The 22816-nt window shown below is 41.5% G+C and overlaps 1 protein-coding gene across 4 annotated transcripts in view; it reads right to left on the bottom strand.

The window, feature by feature from the left end:
* TMEM178B (transmembrane protein 178B) overlaps positions 1-22816 on the bottom strand; it is a 250981-nt gene that overhangs the window by 174092 nt on the left and 54073 nt on the right. For all 4 annotated transcript variants that reach the window (XM_062616468.1, XM_062616469.1, XM_062616466.1 and 1 more), the window contains one exon: positions 12341-12454. In XM_062616468.1, coding sequence (XP_062472452.1) covers positions 12341-12454 — 114 coding nt within the window. The remainder of the gene's footprint in view (positions 1-12340; positions 12455-22816) is intronic.

Here is a 22816-nt window from a genome sequence, read left to right as displayed (position 1 = left end):
TGCTTTCACAACCAATACATTATTGCAGCCTTCCCACATACACATACGCCCAAATAAGAGAACTCATTGCGGGAGCCAATGTTCTGTTCATACTGACTTCATTCACACCAGAGGCCCACCAGAACAGTCATAATCAACTGTGTCTCATTTACTTTTTTTTGACAATACCAGCATTATTACAAGAGAAACAAAACACCACATGGAATTCAAGACAACTGAAAAATCAGTTTTCCACTCCTTTGTACAAGAGACAGAATCAAGCACCAACTATTGATATATTCTAGAGTAATATTCCACTTACACTGCTTACTCTCCCCTGCCACCTGTTGTACATCCATCCCAGATATTCATGTACCAAGCAGACAGTGGATCCAACCAGGACAATTGTTTTTTTGTCAATGCTGTGTACTAACAGACCTTTTAGAACTACTTCACCAAAACCTATTTTTGGATATTTGAATGCAACAGTAAGCAAGCCTTTCATTATGGACTGCTCTGTCAGGAAAGAGAGTCCAGTGAACCTCATACACTATCTAGTCAGGAGGCCTTTAAGCTATACCTCTAAGGTTTGTTGGAGTTCAGTGTGCTGGCGAGGCCATGCCACAAAGGGTTGATTGAATGATCTAATGACACCTAAATGAACTTACCCCACTCCTAAACTTTTATGTAAGTCAGTACACCAGATGTGCTGTATTACTGGACAGCTGCATGCAATTTGAAGCCAATCTACATTACAGATGTTGACTAACACCAAAGTATAGTCTCATCTTCCTGTCATATGCATGGTGACACCTCTGCCCTGGGTTCTGTGTGGCATCCATACATGCACCCAAAAGCTGCATGGTACTGCAGCCAGTGTCATGGACAACAGGTAAATATCAATAATAAACCTAGCGTTAGTCAAAAACTTCATCCAGGATCCTCCATGCACATGACTCAAGGAACATCAGCCTGTTGTGTTAGCCTATACTAACATCATCCCTCTGATGGGGTCAGTATAAATAACGTGCAGGCAAGAATTCTCCTATGTGTCCCTTGGTACTTGGTTTTGGGAGCTGCCTGCTAGCTATCAACATCAAACATTGTCCTGGGTTCAGCAGTAGCAGTCATGTTTTTCCTTTGTGGTAGCTGGTGCAGTGCTGTGTTTTGACTTCCAGCCTGGGAACAGTGTTGGTGAAGCCGATGTTTTCGGTTGTTGCTAAGCGATGTTTACCCTGACCAAGGACTTTGTGAGGCTCATGCTCTGCCAGGGAGGAGGGGAAGCTGTGAGGAAGCAGAGACGGGGCGCCTGACCCAGGCTAGCCAGGGAGGTATTCCACACCACAGCACGTCATGCCCGGGGTGGGGGGTAACTGGGAGTTACCCGGAAGGACACAGGCTTCCGGGTGGGACTCGTTTCTTGGCCGGTGGTATCGTATTCTCTTCCCTTGTTATTTTCTCTTATGATTGTTATCGTTGGTGGTAGCGGTGGTGATTTGTGTACATTGGTTGCTGGACTGTCCTTGTCTCAACCCGTAGGAGTGGGTGCACAAGTCTTGACTGGGTTTAAACCACCAAACATAATTCTAATTGGGTTTTGCGGGGATTCAGTCAAAATGAGAGCCCTCTCTCAATGTGTGGAAAAGCTAACTTTGTTTGCTCAAGCTTATTGTTGCTTATCAGAGCTGTGCGGCACACACACAGACTGGGAGTGAGTGAACGAGTTACCTGACTGGGTTTAAACCACGACAAACATAATTCTAATTGCTGGTTTTGTTCTGTCATTCAGTCAAAATGAAGAGATCGATCTCTCTCAATGTGTGGAAAAGCTAACTTTGTTTGCTCAAGCTTATTGTTGCTTATCAGAGCTGTGCCAAGAGCTTGACACACACAGACTGAGAAGTAAATTTCAGAAAGTAATGAGTGAATGACGGCAAACTCATGTCAGTCTCATTCACTATCAGATTTTGCTGCAAAAGGAAATGGCTTCTGGTTGTTGGCTCAGCAGTACCAGTAATGTCAGGAATTTATTTGATTTTCACATGAATCTAATGCATCCACATTGATGCATAATAAACACAGAAGAGGTTCTCTCTATATACAGAAGAGCACCTAGACATTGCATTTTTATTTCCCCCAGCAGTTTTTCCATTATTCTCTACTTTCTCTTTCTGCTTCTCCCCAGGTGTTTACATACATTATCTTGGCTTCCTTATTCATATTTTTAAAGGCATCACTAAAAGTTCATCCAATTGCCTCCTCAGAACAAAAACCCAACCAGCCCAAAAAAAAAACAAAACACCTGTGCTCCAGTCATACAAAGAGTTTCTCTCTTCACTTACCATTCTCCAAAGCTGCAAGTCCTGCTTCTGCACTTGGGAATGTTTTATCTACTCATGCCTATAAAACAGCTTTTTTGGTGGCTGTCAAAGCAGGGGTCTTTCTATTCCAAGCTAGTTCCTCCCAGCCCCACCAAGATGAGAATGCTGGATGGGTCAGAGTCCTCTGCAGATAACCTAGGGCCACATCAGTATCATGCCCTCTTTGACTGAAGCTCCTTCTGCCAATTTCAGAGCCAAATTTTCAATTCTTATAGGCTATCATTACATGGGAATTAGCTCTCACCAGTCTCCCACTCAAGTGGAACCCTTTCAACTCATTCACCACTTCTGAGGACTACACCAACACATTTAGGGGACCTCCTAAATCTTACTACAGGGTCTTAGCCCCTACAACAGTATCTACTATGCCTTCTATAAACAATACTTTCGTATATTAGCATATCAACTTTTCTGGTCTGTGAGAAAAGGACAGCAAAACACTCATCATGAATCCAATAAGCTGATGACAAACAGCCTCTCTTTTGTGGCTAGCAAAATACTGAGTCTACCCCGGTAATGATAAAGAGAATATTAAATTGCACTTGGTGCCATTCAACTGCCATAAAATGAGAATTCATTTACCTCTGGAACTCTGCATTTTTACTTACAGGGGGGGGATGCCTTTCAGTGGAAGGCCAAGGCCAGAGAATCCTACAAACTAGCAGCCAAAGAGACACATCAATTGATCTAATCCACCTGTGCATCTCACAGATTTTCACACTGCTCCTGCCTGTGCTACCATTTGTCCATCAAAAAAAGCTTCATCTACCAGAGCTGTCAATTCAGCTCATCAGAGAACCACTGATTCCTCCTGGAAATCTTCAGGGGGACCACTCTGAAAAGCTAATCCTATTGCCATATCAAGTTGGTTTTGCATTTCTCTGCCCTGTTCCATGTTAGAAAAGGCTTTTGCATGAATTGTCAGCTTCTTAAAAGAAAATCCTTAACTCCTTCCACATTAAGAAGGATCCTTCATTCCTCCTTCCTCATTCCTTATTCCATATCCCTCACTGGATGTGATGTCACCACAGATTTTTTTTTTCCACTATATTGACTGAAGTCAGTACAGAGAGCTAGTTCTTCAGTGAAGGGTCAAGTGTTAGAGCCAAGGCTTACTTACTGAATAAAATTCCTGCTTTCATTCAAAGATCTAAACAGCAACAAAACCCATCAGAAATAGTGAACATGTAGGTCCTGATAAGCCAAGTTCCATGAGGGATGAAGATACTCTAGAAATGAGCTGAATACCAGTTCAACCTAGATTTGTGCTAGAATAAATCATAGGTAGCTCTAATATACCCTGACAGCAGATGCTTCAGAGCTAGCAATCACAGCACAGGACTATACCTATTAATGAATCAGTTCCTCACCCATGCCATTTTGGGGTACATGAGGTACAGAGCTGGCTGTGATCACTCTGCTAGCCAACAAGAATTCACTCTACAGAACAGGTTCTTCCCAGGTCATATCAGGAAGGCCATTTTGACATTATTATTTATTCCAGTTGCTCACCCTCAGATACATGTGAGAACCTGGTTTTCAGCAGGTGCTGAGGAACACACACGTTGTATACCTTTATTCACTGCCAGTCTTTGAAGGCTCTTTTGCCATTATTTCTAAGAGAAAATAACTACTAATGAATGTTACAGATTCTGGATTTGGCCAGTAACCTTTCACTTAGAAAGTTAGGAGCTGTTTGCTTTGGGGTGGGTTGTTGTTTGGTTTGTGTTTTTGGGGGGGGGGTTGTTTGTTTGTTTGTTTGTTTCTGGTTTTGTTTTTTTTTATCTTTAATAAAAACCATGATCCTTGATACAGGGTTTTGCAGTGGTCTTTTCTAGGAGATATGCTGCATAATCTTTGGCACTACAGGAAGCAGCATTGTCTAGCACTCACAGCAGTGGGTGTCCAAAGACCTGAGTTCTGTTTCTGCCTCTCCCACTCTCTCTGCATGATGTTTATCAGGTCAATTAACTTCTCTAACTTTCTCTGTGCAATAGTTGTACTTGGATTGTAGTCCTCCTTTGGCACCCTGTTAAAGTCAGGAGGATACAGAATGAAAACCACTGCCCAAGCATTTCTAGATGTTGGCTTGGAAGGCACGCTGTCAGCAGCAGCAGTAGCACTAACAGAAAAGTGCAATTGTAGAATCTGTTAATCCTCACTGAAATATCAGAAAGTCTAAAATCTTTTCTTTTTTTGCAATCTATTGAATATTTTTTGCAACCAGATGTTGATTTCACATTGTTTTTATTTCAGAATATCTATTCTTGTTTCAGTAGAATTATTATTCTTGTACAAATATAATCAGAACCAAACTCTTAGTCTCTAGCCTCTTGCTCTCTTCTGATTAGGATTGTTGCTTACATGGATTCATGCCACTATTGACTTCCTCCCAATACAGGAAAAAAAGATTAAGTGTTAAATTGTCAAGGAAAGGCTTTTCTTCCCACAGCAACACAATCAGGCATAACAATGACTTACAAGGAATGGCATTACATCATGCTCAAATATGTGATTATAACACATTGCAGAACGGATTCTATAAAGGAGACTGATGCCTATGATGATGAGTGAAGAGAAGCTAGTACCAAGCTAATGCACTGCCAAAGATCATATCAGACAAAACCAGTAATTCAGCCACCTCTGCATCCCCTCCCATAAAATTTTAATAAACCCAATCTTATGGGAGGAAAGAAAAGACAGGAACCTTACTGAATTATTTACAGCCTTAGTTGTGTATGGCAAAGAAGCCCCTCCTAGGTCAGCAAGTGATATTCTTCCATCGATTTACTCCTCAGAATAACTAGGTGAGAATCAAGGGGGATTTTGGGGCATAAAAAAATGAAAAAGAAACAGGGATGCAAAGGGCAAGCCAGAGAAGAAAAGCTGATGGAGGCCAAGATGAAAGTTTGCATATATGAAAGATATTGATCAACTGCACATGCCAGCCACAGATAGACTCAAATGAGCTGTCATAATTCCAGTGATGCAGAGGGACATGCAGGCTCAAGCTCCATTAAATATAACCTAAGTCCAGAGCAGCCAGATGAGATTTGTGAGACCAAACTCTGAAAGTCCCACAGGAAATACCTGCAGTTGATTTATATTCCTGACTTCCTATTCCCTCACCAACTGTGCAATCAGATCCTGGAGGTGGGCAGGGAATAATTGAACAGCTAAACTGTGATTCACCCAGCCAATTAAGGAGTCTTGGGATGGTCCCTAAGACTAACCCTTCAGCTTCATCCAGTCTTCCTAGGCCAAAACCACATTCAGCTCTGACAACATGGGCAAAATCATTATGGCCCAGTTAATATAAGAATCTCTGAATGTAAAACTGCATTTTAGACCTTTCCAAAGTAGCAAGAAGGAAAATGTCCTGGTTGTTAATGAGGATCACATTTATTCTGCAATTCAACATACAAAAAGCATCACTGCAAACCAGTAATTAAGATAGCAACCACTGCCTAGTAGCTCTCAACATATAAAAATCACCTACATGTTTCAGCCTGCAGCTTCTGTCAGGGTCAAAGCCAGGTTGTTTGATTCAAGGTTTGTTGGCATCTATCTCATGCTGGGTACTGTGATGTTCCCTTGTGGATAGTGGCTGGCTTTGTGAACAAATCACAATAATCTCATTTCCAAAATGTTCCACTTAAGTCTTTCTTCTTGCACTGAAGCAAGGAAGCACTTCTCATTACTCTGTGTGTGGCATGTAATCACCTTGAAATATTTAACTAGCTGGCTTTCATCTCACTAAAACATGAGGTGGGGAACCAGCCTGGGGTATAAAAAACTTCAGATATCAATCATAAACCATGCATTAAATTGGTATATGAATCAAAAATTATAAGTCAGATGGAAAAGACCCATTAGATCATCCTGTTTGTTCTTTCCAGTGTTCTCACCTTAAGAATGAACAAAGCATCATTCTTGATTAGCCAAGAGACATGGAAAACCACCCATTTCTCCCCCTCTGTGTCTCTCAAGAGGGAGACAAGGGAAACAGAGCTCTGTATGCATATTAATAAAGCTATATTTTGACTGGCTGAATGACTGGAAATTATTAGAGATGGTATGTTTTACCTGTCAACACCTTCACACTGCAACAGGCAAAATCTCTAATACTTCTTTGCAAAATATAGTAATGCTGGAGTGGGTTTGCTCTCAATTTCCCTCCACTTAGAACAGCTCTGTAAATACCTTAAGACTCTTTTCACCAAAGAAACATGCTTTCTTTTTTCCAACATAATAGTTGCAGACAACAGAAAACATCACCTAAGCCAAGGTAAATCCAATTGCCTACGCTTAAGAATACAACGAAAAACAAAAGCAGAAGTATCAAAACATTATGAAAGTCACTTACTCAAGCATGCCAAGCTTAAGAAATACAAGAATGTGACCCTTCAAAAGGATCGGTTTGAAAGGTGAGAACACATGCAACCCCTCTAGCAAAGAGCAGTCAAAGCTGAGATCAGTCAGCTGACATAGAGCACCTCCTACCTCTCATGCAAAAACTCCTTTCTACGGTTACCAACACCAAAGACTTTTGGAGTAAGTCAATTAGTCCAACAATCTCTTTAGAGGTGGTCCCTAGACATATTTTCCTCATTTACTTGACTCAGCATGAGTTGGGTGACCACTTAAGTCTGATTTACAGGGTGCAGACCACTTACAGTTGCTCTGAAAGTCAATGGGGAGGCATGCTTTGAACATAAAAAAAGACTATTTAATAAGTACTGCAAAACCCAAGTCTTCATTATCTCCAACTGGATATCCAAAAAACCCCACGCCAGTTAGCTTTGATTCCCAGACCTAACCTGGAAGTTATAGCCCATCTCAAAAGGTTATTAGATATTAGTATTTTTATCTTTACATGCCATGCTTCAGTACAATAATTAAAAATGTGACAAAGCCATGAAGTGGTTAGCTCTGTCTCTGGATCAGGAGTTGTGTATTCCGTAAGAAAGACCAGCAACAATATATTAAGCAAGGAAAAAAAATATTGAAGACCTTGAATGGAAATAGCATATCCCCAATGTATGGAACACGGCAGGGGTGCTGCGGAAAACAGAGTATGTGATTACAGTAATTAAAGACTTGATAATGAATGTGCTGAGAGGAGATAAATTAAGGTCAGGTATGCAGCCTGAGCAGTGTTGTCTCTTAACTTTACATGCTTCTGTTTGCAACTTTAAAAATGCCCATCCAAGTTTTTAACTTTAAAGTAATCATCAAAAGGCAAAAGCAGGTATTCTAGTGCGTGGTCTCTTACTGATTCAGAAAAGCGGCAAGTGGTTCATCAGCAGAATGAGACTTCCGATTCACCTCTGAGCCCCATTACACAAGCTGGGGGAAGAACCTGCTGGCTGATGGAGCAGAGTGAGACCTCCCCTCCGCCAGTGTTCCACAGGTGTGTCAGGAATAGATGTACAATAAGACTCCCGACTTGAGCACTTTGAAAAAGGCTTTGGAGGAGACCCTTCCCTGTTCATTCCCCACCCCACTCCAACACACACAAACAGAGAGAGCTTCCCCATTTCTGCGCCTTACCTCCCAAACCCACTCCAACCCTTACCCCAATCTCAGTGTTTGGTACTCCGTTGTCTTACTTCTCTCAACTCATTAGAAAAAATTTTCACCCATTTCCAAGTCTTCATTTCCTCCCTTCCTTAATTTTGCCCATGTTTGCTACTCAGCACCTCTGTCAACTCAGGACTGTGAGGTCTACTGACTTCTTGCTCCTTCCCTGCTCTTCTGTCCCAAGAAGCAAAGGTAGTAGAGGAAATATAAAGTAGTGCGCAGCTGGGAAAGCTATTCACTAGTGTAGGTATTAAGGTCACAGCCATATTAGCAGATCCTAAGATGAAGCCTAGCAGAAGGCAATAAAATCCCTTACAGATTTCAAAATAGGTCTTCATTTTGATGCCAAAAAAAAAAAAACAATCCCCCCAAAAAACCTCAAAACCCCCCAAAAAGCACCCAACCATTTTTATGCCTTAGCTTGAAATAGCAGGATATGTAGAAAACCTTACAGCAGGGGGGAGGGATGAGGATGAGAAGGTCTGTCACTACCACCTGGTCATTAGCTATGAGAACAATGAATACAGTGGCAATCCACCACTAAACCTCCTCCAGGCATGAGCACCTGCCGCCTGACTAATCTCCAGGCTGGCTGCCCCATCTGCCTTAACAACCAGGGCATTAAGGAATGACATCATATTGTCAGCCAAATGGCTCTGACCAGCAGGGCAGTGTCATACTTCAGGGTGTACCTCCATCTAGGGGTCAAGGCAGTTGATTAAAAATGAAACAGCACTTCCTTGTAGAGTATGATAGCAACGGAAAGATACCCAAGGGAGTGTGGGGGAAAGAGTGGAAGAAAGGAGCAAGAAAAGTGGGATGCTGCCTATTTGTTAAAAACACTGCTTGCAGTAGTACCCAGAAAAAAAAAAAGGTGAGGGGGGGAGGGCAAAAATTCTCTTGGGTCAGCACTTAATACAGATACAACAACAATGAAATATTTATTGTTGCTTATAAAAGCAGACAGGGTCAAGCCCATGAGCCTACTGGTGTTACTAATGCATTGTCAAGCTATCATCTGAGCTTCTGTGAAAATCTCAACATTGTGTTCCATGGAATAAGAAGGTTTGGGAAGCTTGTAGAAAGTATATGGTCTTTTCCAGGGTTGCTAACTGTTGCCACTACCTTCAGTGGCTACAAAATGAGGTTTTCCAAGCTCCCCCCACAGTAGTTTTACTAGTTTTTAAGAAGGTACCTGAGTGCTTTGTAGACCTAAATGAGGAAGCCTTAATCCCCTGAAAAGTTTGGACCATTAAGGCTGATAAAATATATTCAGCTTTCAGCATATATGCTATATGAATTAAAATATTACCACTAACATCCTGTGGAAAACCTTCATTTCCTCCAATACCCGCTCCTCTCAGAATGTGTCAGGTTATTACTTTTGACTTTACAATTCATTTTTCATGTAAATGGCTTTTAGACCACCACAAATACAGGTTTACTGCAGTTCTCAACAGCACATACATGTTATCATTCCAATTAACACAAGGTGTTACAGTTCCTCTTCTGACAATGCAGTTCCCCATGCCAATGTTCTAAATTCAGAGCCCATACTCGTGATCCTGCAGTAGAAGTGGGGGGAGTAGGAGACAGGCAAAGGAGATCTCAGAATGCCAGACAAGGAGCACTTCCCAAACAACACCCCAAGAAATTGTAAACATTTCACAGGAAATATCAACTACCTATTTGTGAACTGGTTCTCTCTAAAGCAGTCTGGTGACAGTTTCTAAGCTGTGCAGGAAGAGATCAGTTTCCATAGCAATTCCAGCCACTTTCTGCCCAGATGCAGCACTTTCCACTCTCCATGAGCTACTGGGGAAGACAGGCCCAGGTGACAATGAAAAACTGGAGAAGAGCAGACAAATAGAAATCCCTTCTTTTGTGGCCACATTTGATCCAAAACACAAATTCAGGCTTCTGATATATGCAGAGAAAATTAAAAAAAAAACTTAAAGACCAGGCTATCTACCACACACAATAGGCTCTGTGAGTCAGCAAAATAAAAGCTTTTGGAGAGAAGGAAGAATTTTTCATCTCATTTTTCACTTTAAAGCCACAATACTTTCATTACCTGCCTTGGAGAAAACGTGGCCATGATAAAGCCCCCTTTTACCCTTTTCTTGCCAAGATAACAATGAGGATGACTGCAGTGACCCAAAAGCATTAACCCTGCCAGTCTCTAGTCAGGTCTGAGCCCCACAGCAGGCTAACCCACAATCCTGTAGTAAAAAACAAAGCTTTTCTCTTATTTAAATTGTTCAAGGAAAGTACACAAAGAAGTCCTATGGCAAATACGAGTATGTTCAAAGGGAAAAATGAGCAAGGAAGCAAAATGTTTAAATAAAAGAAGCTAGAGACAAAAATAAAACAGCATCATGCTAGACTGGCTCTAAAAGTATGAAGACCATCCCCCTCCTCTTATCTGCACCTTAATCCCTTTTCTGCACTACTTGGCTGCCTCAAGAAAATTTCTAATCCTAGCTCTCCCAGAAAGACAACAAGATGTAGACAGCTTGCTTAAGCATACTTAGAAATTCCTATCTTCAATGCATCCACAATGCTGTGGTTACCCTTTTTCACCAGAAAGTGGTTTCTTAAAGACTGCAAAATTGAAATTTAAGCCTGGGTTGTCTACAGCCTATCGGAGAGGGAGAGGTTAGGGACTACAACAACAAAAAAACTAACCAAAAGTGACAAACAGGAATTGCTTTCTAAAGTCTTCCTGATGGTATAAACCAGCATCAGCCCAACAGGTGTCTGCTTTGCTCCAAGAAGCAAACAAGCCAGTACACTAAATAATCCCTGGGTTTTGAGTGCCTTACCCCTCACAGTGGCTTTAGGGAGCGGCACTGGTGGTTCCTTGAAGAAGCCAAACTGAATATAGCACATCCAGTCATAGCCTTGGTGGTACTACCATTTTCAAAGCAAATGCAACCTTTCACCATCTTTGCCATAATGGTTTCCTGAAGGTTTTGGGTACAAGGAGAAATTAAAAAAAAGAAAAAAAGCATCCCCATAGCTTCCTTTTTATGGTCAGCTTTCTTAAAGTACAATGTACATGCAGTTAAAGTGCTTATGCCATCACCTGGAAATGCTTCTCACCCCTCCAAACCACTGTACCATATTTTACAGCACAAACCCCTGCCATAAGCACTTTCACAATGTTTTGTGAACACAAATGTGTAGTCTACTGAAAGTGAAACTACAAGAGCAGCATAAACCAGATGGAATTGAATATGTGAATAAATATAGAACTGTTCAGATTTTCTTGGATTTCTACTCAAATAGTATATACCATCTCTAAAAAGCATCAGCGATGCTGCTGGATTTTTTCAGAAGCCAGAACTACGGATCAAGTTTCCGTGCACAAGGCTGGGGCCAAAATGTCACAGGGTGAATGCCTAATAGTGACTCGGTCATATTATTACACTAGCATCTTCCATAAAGAGACAGTTACTCATGCTCAAAGTTGTCAGATGTGGCTTTCTTTCCCTTCTCTCTTCCCTCCCATCTCATTTAGATGCTCATTTTGTCTAATCAGAACAACTTTTATGTGCTTGTGACAGGCAAAAGCTGGCAATACCACAATCATCCTTCCCTTCATCTCTGTTTGACTGGAGATAGTTAAAAGGAAGTGATTGCTGGGAAGCAAAGTCGTATTTCCCCATCTATTGGTGTCATAAGCAATGAATTTGGAGCAAAAGTTCCATCTTGAAAATGTCAAACATCGAAAAAAGATAAAATCAAAAACTATTAAGTCAGCTCCATCATTCCAAGATAAAAAGAAGAAAAGCTTTAAGGCCAGCCAATGCATCCCAAGGCAATTCCAGCCCTGTCAGTTCTTGTTGCTTCAGCAAATGTTGCAAGTTGGTGACCACTGTCTACAATTATCACTGAGGGCTAAGCTCTTTCCCTGTGCTTTAAAGAATGCAGCATTTCTCTTTCTAGGTCCTCAAAGGAGAGTGATGCAACACCCAGGAGCTGCTGGCAGCAGGACATACTCTACAATAAAAGCCAGCAATAATTTCTCCTGGAAGCTGGAAACTCACCAGCAGCATGAACTGCATGAGAATACACTCACGTACAAAGTATTCTACTGAATTAAAAAATAGGGCATTGATTTTATTATTTATTTAACTCAATATTAAATCACTGCAAACAAATGCCTCTTCCCCACCACCACTTCTTCATGCCTCAGCAGAATTTCTAGCCAGCAACAGAAACAGAGATGTAGGTCCTAAGAACAAATCGATCAGTCTGCTACAAAGACAAACTGCATGTGAGAAGAGGGCTCTGAATGGGTTGTCAGTCAAAGCCTCTGTTCTCATTTATCAGTGAGTTCCTCCGTTAGACCGTACATGAAGAGAATGGAGAAGAAAGCCAGCACCACTTACGCAAGGCGTGCCACTCATCTTGGCGGATTGTCTTGGTGATGTTGTAGGTAAGGTTCTTGGGAATGGTCGCTGAGGAGTAGTGGTACTTGATGTATGTGCACCGCTCAATTGCTCCTATAAGGGCAAAATGCAGAAGAGAAAGCACTGTTAAATTAATGCAACACGTCCTCAGAACAGTAGACAAACAGCAAAGGCTAAGCTCAAAGCAATCCCTACAATCAGTCCACTGTGACATCCAACACTGTCTTTGGCCCATGACAAGCACAAGCTATCTATATGGTAAGCTCACATACAAATGTACGATACACCGAAGTCGCTGCAGTAGCTGCCAGAGTGTCTGCTTTCACCATCAGATAGATATATATATATACACACACATATATGTGGCAAATTACTCCCTCCTTTTATTTCTTTTCTTTGAACCATAAACTAGCAGCAGCCATACTAGCATTTACTGTGCAGAAAGTGTTAATGCATATCTTAGCTTACTGTGCAGTAATGTGTCTCAGTGCCCATGCTCCAGGAGATGCATAAAGCAAACATCTTTGATCTTTCCTTCGGTAACCAAAAGCAGCACATGAAAAATAATACATACAGATAGTGAGCAATTTTCCTGATCCCCCTCCACCCAGAGCCAAACAGCAACACACAAGAGAAGGATATGTGACAGACTATGGTCTCTTGAAAGTACCCAGGTACTTCCATTGCAGGCTCAAAAACAGAATTTATTGGCGTCCCTGAATAATGAATCTCAGATGACACCATGAATAGCTGAAATGGACAATTTCCACACACAACACACACATACCCAGTAGGCAGGATCTCATCCACATTCCACGGAAAAAAAGCACATGCTGCTTCTGTTTTGTCTTCTGGTCACATTATTACATTATCTTTTTACAGTCATTTTCCTTCTTCTACAATAAGCACAGCTCCCGGCCCCAATCTCCTGGCACCTCTCTGTGTAGTTAGTATCCTTAGAGGATAGGTCTGGCATAGCCTGATGCTTTCCATGAATTACAGCCCAGCCAAACTTCACATGTGATCAGAAACGTGATAATGCAACCATTCTTGCATTGATGAAAAACAGCAATGTTTCCTACATCTCTTTTCCCAGCATCCTCAATTAATACTGGTTTTATTAGACCTGCTCACTAAGAACTCACATTCAAAGCTAATGAAAGTGTTTTTTCCATTAATATTATGGTATTTTTGGATCAGGCCTCCAATAACTAAATAAGTATCCTTAATGTGGTTGACCACACTCTTTGCTACTAGCTACCACTGGTCAGAGAAGCAGCTATGCTGGAAAAGCTTTTATGTATTAAAAATACATTGACAGGCACTCAATAGAATAATTAAATGAAGCAATGAATTATATGAATAAGAAAGATTGCTATACACCAAAAGGCAGGTAGAGAATGCTTACTGTCAGCCTGAACTGAAATGGCAGAGCCATTAGCTTTATATCAACAGCTCCAAGGGGTTAAATATGCTTTTATGTCACTAGAAATACAGATTTATACTTCAGTGTGTAAAGCATTACTTCGCATGAACTTAGATCATACACCATGAATTCACAGCAAGAGAAAGAAGAAAATCCAGGAAACAAAATTATTAGTTACATGGCAGTCTACTAGCATCTTCCAAAGTTAGTGCAATACAAACATTTGAGGTCCTCATTGTTTGTTCCTCCTAAGTATTCTTCACATTCTGCCTTTGACAGCAATTACATTAGACAAAGCCAAATATTATAGAGGAAAAAGGCAAAATATTTACATATGTATCCGCCTGCCCTGACAGCGTGATGGGCTTCTGTGTGAGTCTGCACCATCTGGGCACCAAATGTACGCCCAGAATTAAAGTTTCAAACCAGGAATAGTATTTAAAAAAAGACAGCTAGTGTGCAAAGAGCTTTAAAAAAAAAAAAAAAAGCCCCAGATCATAACCTTGCCTTCTTAAAGGTTTTCATATCCCTTTTTGTTGAGCTGCTTTCATGGATCAGAAGCATTGGCAAGCAAATGGAAAATGCTTATTTGTCAGAAAATAATCTTTAAGTTATCAGATACCTGCCCAGACAAGAGATTTATATAGAATAGCAGACAAGTACACAGAGCCAAGATTCAAAATAAAGGCACAGAAGGAAGCAAGGAAAAAAAAAAAAACCCTGTTCCATTTGCTGGCGTCTCTTAAAGTAATCAGCAGAAAGCACCTCCTCTGAAACCAAAGAGGCTAATTTCTAGCAAGGTTCATCAAGCTTTATATTCTTACTTCAAATACCCTTAGTAGTAATGCATTGCACTACCTTATATCACCAAAACCTAAAGCAGAAAGAGAGGGTGTGGTCTGAATTCAGATTCTGTCTTCATCGTATATATAATTTTGGGCTTATAGTTACAACCCCATGGCTTTAATAAGATTTAAGCTCACATATGAAAGAAGCTCTCAGTAAGTGCTACTGACCAGAGAAGGCAATCAGGGCATGGCTCACCAGCAAGGACAGTTTGGGCAGAACGGTATGTATACTGTAAGGGCATTGAAGCCCTGCCAGCTCAACCAGGTAGCAATGGTATCCACCCAGCAGAAAGCCATAGCCTCGCTAAGCTCTGTACACACCTTAGCTGATGCAGCTTCCCAGGCAGAGCTCTGGTGGGACCGTTGTACCACCCAGGCATTAGGCTGTGCCCTGATCTTCAGCCAGTACAGAACAGCAGCAGAGAGCACACCTATGTGACATACATCCAGGTAGAGGAGCTCCTCTGCTTAGTGCCAGAGGTCTGGGAGGGAGTAAGTAGGTTAAGGAGTATAAGGGATGGAAAGAGACTGACTTACTGGAATTCCACCCTACCCTCCCTAACACAGGTGCAGCAGGCAGACAGGACTCATGATATGGAGGATTCCCTACCATTTCTCCATCTAGCTGAACACAGTGACTTAAGGGATGGGAGCAATGGTGACAAGTTCCTGACCAGCAAAGTGGAGACGTCTCCTCTGTGACTGTTACACCTGCCCAAGAGCCATCACATAAAAGGGAGGTCCCTGCTACGGACTCTGCAAGTGGAAGAAAACAGTAACAATGACCATGGTACATCCAGCATGGAAGTGTAACTGAGGTTAAGTAACCCTAGCCTAAAATGGGGTGTGTTAGTGAGGTCCTTTGGTCCGCTGTCTCAGTGATGGTAGGGGATGGAGGTCCAGGCAGTAGCAAAGACAAAAGGGTTATTGATATGTTAGAAACCACAGGAGCACCTGACAATGGTCATGTAGGAATTAGGGCTTTCCCCCCAGAAAGATGGCAGGATCAATAACCCAACTGAAGTGCACCTGCACCAACACACCAGCATAGGTAGCAAACAGGAGGAGCTGGAAGTCATTGCACAGCAGGAAGCTATGACGTAGTTGCTATCACAAAAACATGGTGGGATGACTCGCACAGCCAGAGTGCTGCAACGGTTAGTCAAGCAGGACCTGCCTTGCATAAACCCATGCTAATCAGGGCCCCTTACCTGGGTGTTCTATAATGGGGCACAAGTGGCCAAGAAGGCCAACAGCATCCTGGACTTTATCAGAAATAGCGTGACCAGCAGAACCAGGGAAACGATCATGTCCCTGTACTCAGCATTGGTGAGACCACCTTGAATACTGCATTCAGTTATGGGCCCCTCACTACAAGAAGGATACTGAGGTGCTGGACCAAGTCCAGAGAAGGTGGTGAAGGGTATGGAGAATAATTCCCATGAGGAGATGCTGAGGGAGGTGGGGGTGTTAGCCTGAAGCAAAGGAGACTGAGGGGAGACCTTATCACTCTCTAGAACTACCTGAAAGGAGGTTGTAGTGAGGTGACTGTCAGTCTCTTCTGCCAAGTAACAAGTGAAAGGGCAAGAGGTAATGGCCTCAAGCCAAACCAAAGGAGGTTTAGATGGAATATTAGGAAAAATTTCTACACTGAAAGGGTGGTCAGGCATTGGAACAGTCTGCCCAGGGAAGTGGTAGAGTCACCATCCCTGGAAGTATTTAAAAGACATGTAGATATGGTGCTTAGGGACATGGTGGACTTAGCAGTTGGCTAGGTTAGTGGCTGTACTCAATCTTAAAGGACTTTTCCAACCTCAATGTTTCTATGTTTAAAGATTCTATTCTTAACAGAATTAAGAATACCACTAGCAATGGTTCAATGACAGGTAAAGTACAGGTAAATTTTTAGTGGTAAATTCCATGATGATCTGCTTTCTAGCCATGCAACATATTTCAGTGCTGTTCCCACCTCTAATTAACGTGCTATTAACCAATAAACATCATTACTTCAATCAAAAGTTTGTAGGTACCAGAAATTAAAGTGAGCTTCAGCATACATGGTGAGATATATTCTCCTTTATCCCTATTTGTCTCTGAAATACCAGTGCTGGCCACTGTGTGTATTCAAGTGCTGAGTAGAGCATAAAGAATTCATTTATACTTAGGAATTATCCCTACTACTTGTCTTACACAGGGAAACAGACCACCAGGTCAGACAGACAAGATGCTGCTCCTGGATTTTCACCCTTCTGTGAAGCATTAAGCATAGGCTGACTGCTAGAATGGCTAAGCCAAATTAATTTTTTTTTTGTTACAGGGCTCAAAATACTTCAGTCTAATCCAAGTTACTGGGCTCAATAAAGGGATAAACAGGTGAAATATAATGGTCTATGACATACTAGAGGTCAGCCCACAAGAGCTAATGGGCCCTTTTGGCTTTAGGCTATTAAACTCTCCTGTGAACACTGAGTTTAATACACTCACGAGAGTGTAGTTCAGAGTGTTTCAGAGCTGTCTCCTATTAGCTTCCAGCACTTTAATTACTTCAGACTCTAGAACAGCAGCATCGCTAGAAAAAGCCTGTGGCCATCTTCATCTGCATGGCCCCTGCAGACAGGAGAGGCAGGCAGGATCTTACTGGGAACCTCAAGCTTTGCATGGCCCAGACTGACAACATTTGTGATTGCCTGGGATTTAAACATGAGCCATTTATTAAACTTGCTCTCACGGGTCTAGAGGAGAGACCCTGCTGAGTTAATGCAACTGCATCAGCACGTATCTAGCTAAAGGTGAGAATTACCTTTTAGAAACTCAGAAAAAGGCTTGTTATTTGCCTGGACCTGCCAGCAAAACAGGAAAAGGGGGAGATTATAGCAGTGACATGTCATAGTTCGTGATGTTTCCCTACTTGTTCCACACAACAGAGAAAAGGGTTCAAGACCCCCCAAACATCCAGCTTCTGGAAGCCCCTTAAGAGAGCAGAAGCTGTGGCTGCAGCAAGGAGCAGATCTACTTCTCTCCTGGAAAATCCTCAGAAAAACCATAAGAAATCCTTACCTACAGATGAATTAATAGCTATGCTCACTCTAGTCTTTGGAGTGGGAGGGAAGAGCAAGAACAACAGCAACAACAAAAAAAAATATATATATATATATATAGTCCTTTCCCTTTCATACCCTCCATAGGGTAACTTCAATTTATGGAGCATCTGCAGCTTTCAACACTAACTTAGAAAGTTGAAATCCAACTGCAGCTGAGCTCTGCACTTTGCTCATATAACTGGGAACAGTATTTCTAGAGCAAACCAGTGAATGCAGTTTTCACTTAACGCAGCTGCCATAGCAAGTGTTACAGCTAGCCACAACAAACACGAAGGAGCCACAAAGCTGCTCCACTGACAGATGTAGTATATTCCATGTTTCTCTGATCAACAGGAAATGTTTGCTGATAATCTTAAAGAAAAGTGGCTGACATCTTCAAATAGAATGCTAGGAAAAGGATCAGCAGGAAGATGCAGTAGAACTGTCCAAAACTATGCCTTATCCTCACATAAGTACAGATGCTCAGAGGGTATTCAGCAGCTGTAACTCTGTAGCTGGCAACCCCCTGTTCTAGCAAAGTTCAGGTGCCACATTAAATTGAGATAAAGAAACTAGAGGGCTCTATCCAGAGCAGCTAAGTATTCACAGCACCAAACGCGCCATTCCTCTGACTGATGCACTTCGCTGCTCAGTTCTCCTACCATATCCATTGAGCATTGCTCTAAAACCTTATTATTACATATTTCCTCTACACTCCACCAGAAGAAAAATCCTTAACCTGCGCTATAGCAGGAATATCACCTGAAAACATTGTGCAATTTTTTTCAGTTCAATTTTCAAAACTCCCCCAATACCCTGATGTTAGCTGAGCAGCTAGCGAAACTCAGCTCCCACTGCACTACTAGGGCAGTAAACACTACCCCAGTAGAGGCCCCACATTGTTGGTAATGCAAGGGATAACTGAAGCATCCTCCACTCCAGGCTGAACAGGGTTGAGATCAGTTACAAGGAAGGTCATAGTGCTGCTGGTATCTATATTTTATTTGTTCGGTGGGTAAACTTTTTTCTGAACTTTGGGGCCAGTGTCTTGCTTCACCAAGTGCCTCCCCCTCCATGAAATACAATATTACAAACTCTTAAATTGCTCCAAGAAACAGTCTTTGCCCATGGTTAATTTAAGAAATAGAATGAAAATTTTAAATTCCACTAGATTATTGGTCACATCAGTCCTAAAATGTAGATCACAGAAGTGCCCAGAGGCAGCTGACCTATGAGGTCAGCTTGACTTTTGCAAAGGTGCTTGTCAAGTTTCAGGAATTTACACTGTCACTGGGATCATATACTTTAGTCTTCTGCATAATAAAGACCAACTGATCTGAGAGCTGGCAACAAAAAATAGTCCTTCAGATGATTTTTCATTAAACTGGAAAACTGTGAGAGCAGTTCGGGTAAGTGTCAGTAATGTCATGTCAGATCAGTCCCAGGATGGCACACGGAACAGTTGCCTGCATGGATTATCTGAGCCCTGGAGAAGATGGCCCAGTGTGAGGCATGCCTGTCTATGGCAAGGGGTTTGAACTAGATGATTTTTAAGGTCCTTTCCAACTCTAACCGTTCTATGATTCTATGACTACATCCCCCTCCTGCCAATGAAGGCTACAAGACTTCCCATTTTTTTTCTGAAAGCTTTCAGGGCTGCAACTCATGGAACCATCCTTAAGGTTTTGGTACAGATTAGCCCTATGCCTGTGAACAAGTTATCTCTGGTAGTTGGAAGGCTCACAGCAACACACAGAATTTCTCACTCTAAAACTTTTCACAGCACTCCTCGTGTAAAAGCTGTCAGGAATCTCAGACAAATGCATGGAACCAACAGCTCGCTTGCTCTGGATGAACAATGGCATTGACATTCCAGACTTGACAAAATCCAGTACTGACAGTCACCTTGCTTCCCCTAACATGCAAGGATCTGAAACTGAATAGCACTCATTCTTTTGCTGTATGTATGTTGATCTCTACAATGGATCCAGCTGTACAGCTACCATTTGTTTTATTATGTTGCCTGCCAAAGCTTTTGATATGATGAGCTTCCCTGAAAAGACTAACATGGATGTTCTGAGCCTTTGCTACCTCCAGGCAGCTTTTCCTTCTTCTGTGTTGTAGATACCTCTGGATGAACTGTTTGTAGCAAGCAATTTATTCCACAAAATTCATCCTTTGTACTAGCTTTAATTTTTACAAATCTGTTTAAGAATTACTGCACAAACATTTCCTAGTAAGAGGAATCCTCACCTCTAGCTTGCAAACTGCACTCACTACATGTATATGCTATTCACTATGAGAAACTGCTTTCTGTATAAGATACTGCTTTAATCCCATGGTTCAGTTACTGTTTCTTTATTGGGCAACTATATCCATACCACGCAGCAAGAAGATGTAGATTGGTCATTTAACCTCTAATTGTTTCACATTATCTTCAGAAAATATTAAGAACAGAAAATCTATAGTTTTTTTCTTAGCATTTCAGTAGAGTTTCCAAGGGCTATAATCATAATTAGGGCTAGAATCAACCAGTTGCACATGGTATATATATCCGTTAATATCTTAAAAGTCATCTCCCTTGGAAAAATCAATTGTTAAATTGTGCTAGCATATTATACAGCCTCCAAGCCAGCCTTGGCCATTCAGGCTGGTACAACTTAAGAATTATCACCCTCAGTTGTATGTGTTGCCCTCAGTCTCCTAAATCATTTCATACAAATCACCAGAATTCATCTGAAATTACCTTAATATATTCAAGGTTGTTGCTGCAGTTTCAGCACACATTAACTGGCCAAACTAAACCCTGGAGGATGGTAGGAGGAGAAATCAAGCCCTTCCTTGACCAGCTGCTATGACAGAATTGCAATCAGATATGCTGACTAGTTAATGAACTCATGATGAGTAACTATGGCCTTAATGAAAGCAGAGACTTCATTATAAAGTACTGCAACACATTTAACAGAATTATTTCATTACCTCTGGAGGAATACTAACCATGAAAGTACTGGTTACATATCTGTGCCCATCTAGAAACCTATTAATGACAAAAATGTGGGAACATTACTCTTATGCATTAATTGCAACATTTTTTTGTGTTAGAAGGGTTTTCCAGAACCGGCCAACCAGCCCAATTCCCTGCCCAAAGGAGCAACAACTTCGAAATTTAAATCAAATTCAGAGATAGCTCATATTGCTCAGGGCCCTGTCCAGTCAAGTTTTAAATACCTCTAAGAGTAGAGATGCACATCATCTCTGAGTACCTGCTCCAACATCTGACCATCTTCATTATGATTTTTTTTTCCCCTGGTACCTAATCAGAATTTCCCTTGGTGCCACATGAATATCTTGTATACTAGAATACCTAAGGGTAAAGGTCTAAAAATCTAGGAAGAATATGCAAATAGCATCACCTTAATCAACATGTCTGATGAATATTCATTAACTTATATGCATAAATAGAAGCCAATGTTCTAATTAATGGAGCTCAAGATAGATTTCTAGAACAGGAGATCATATTTGTTTCTGTCTTGTTCTGGCATCATCCTGAATTGAGGCTCAGCTTGGTCTACCAGTAGGACTTGCTGCTGCTTGTCCTAGATAAAGTGAAACAACTTCTAGTACTGGTTGTTGCTTGCTGTGGGCTGCAAGGAAATAGGGCTGATGCCTCACTTCAGTTAATGGGTTGGGTTTGTGCCTTTTGGGTTTAAGACCAAGTTGCTAGTCCCTAGCTAGCAAGAGGGTAGAGGTGCACTATCAGGTCCTACTCACCATTTGTAGGTTCATGTAAAAGAGCGATGTGATACAGCTCCCTTCCCCACTCACAGACAGACCCAAAGGTCACATTGGGAAGGCAACAAATATGTCTATGGTAACACTTTGCAAGTATCAAGAGTGCACTCTTTTTGGAAATGGCCTCCTGATCATCTCTAGTTACCACGCTTCAGTTCATAACACTCTATGCTGCAAGGCCATGCTAACTAGCTTCTTCACAAATTAAGGTAAATTGGAAGATGAGCTAACGGTGCAAGAGCAGAGCCAGCCTGAACACACACAAAGTGCACATTAGGTCCTAAGTGCCAACTGTTTCTTACGAATCAATCTTCATTGTATCACACTATTTACAAAGTTAGATCTAGCCTGCGCTGTGTCTCTGCAGCTGGAATCATCCTAGTAAAGGCAGACAAAGAAAATTCAGCAAGTCACAGTAGCTCTAGGAAAGCCACCTGGAAGGACACATTACCTACCTAGATGGTTGACGTCCAAGACTGGAAAAGTATATTGAGCAGCCACCATGACATGTACAGTACCACAGCAAGAAGCACAGGTCTGCAGTCAAGTTCTGTAGAGTTGCAGTCATCACTGATATACTCACACCAGCCAAACTCAAATTCCAGTGGGCAAGTAGTCTGAGTTTAGGGTTCAAAGGCAACTTGAAAAATTGGGGGAGGGCATAAAGGAGAGGAAACTGGCACAATGAGGAATAAAAATAAACCAGCATCGCAGATCAACTGAAAAGTTTTATACAGCCACAAAACTGTATTTACCTGTAACTTATTTTGACACCTTTAAAGGTGTCAAAAGACCTTTAAAGGTCTTTTACAAGCTCTTCACTTCCAAGACAATTTTCTGCATCAAAATAAATAAGTTTGCTAGCTGTACTTACTAGAAGTGTACTTACAAACACACTAGACACCTACATCTTCCCTGCTGGGTAAAATACAGAAAGGCTACCAGAGGCATAAGAATATTTCAATACCCAGAACTCTACAGTATCACCTAAGCTTACTTTTTACATGTAGATGTCTTTACTAACCACCAGGAAAAAACACAAACACAGAACTTCAGCAAAATACATTCAGAAGATACAAGCACCCTCTACTTTACCTAAAGGAAAAGCTTGCTCCTATTCACCAAGCTGGCAGCCACTGAAAGGATGAGACATTCATAAGATAAATATTACTTCATCCTTGAAATGGCACATACCCAGCAAATACATTAACAGAATGTTCAGTTTAAAGATTTTCATTAGGAAAGTGAGCAATGTTTTTTTCAGGGTGACAAGCAGAACATTCCTGCTCTTTTTTCCTCCCATTTTTCT

Source organism: Pezoporus occidentalis, unplaced genomic scaffold, assembly GCF_034315485.1.
Source record: "Pezoporus occidentalis ecotype Australia unplaced genomic scaffold, CSIRO_AGI_Poc_V1 ctg19, whole genome shotgun sequence".
Classification (NCBI taxonomy): Eukaryota; Metazoa; Chordata; class Aves; order Psittaciformes; family Psittacidae; genus Pezoporus; species Pezoporus occidentalis.
This window is presented reverse-complemented; position numbering and strand designations above follow the sequence as displayed.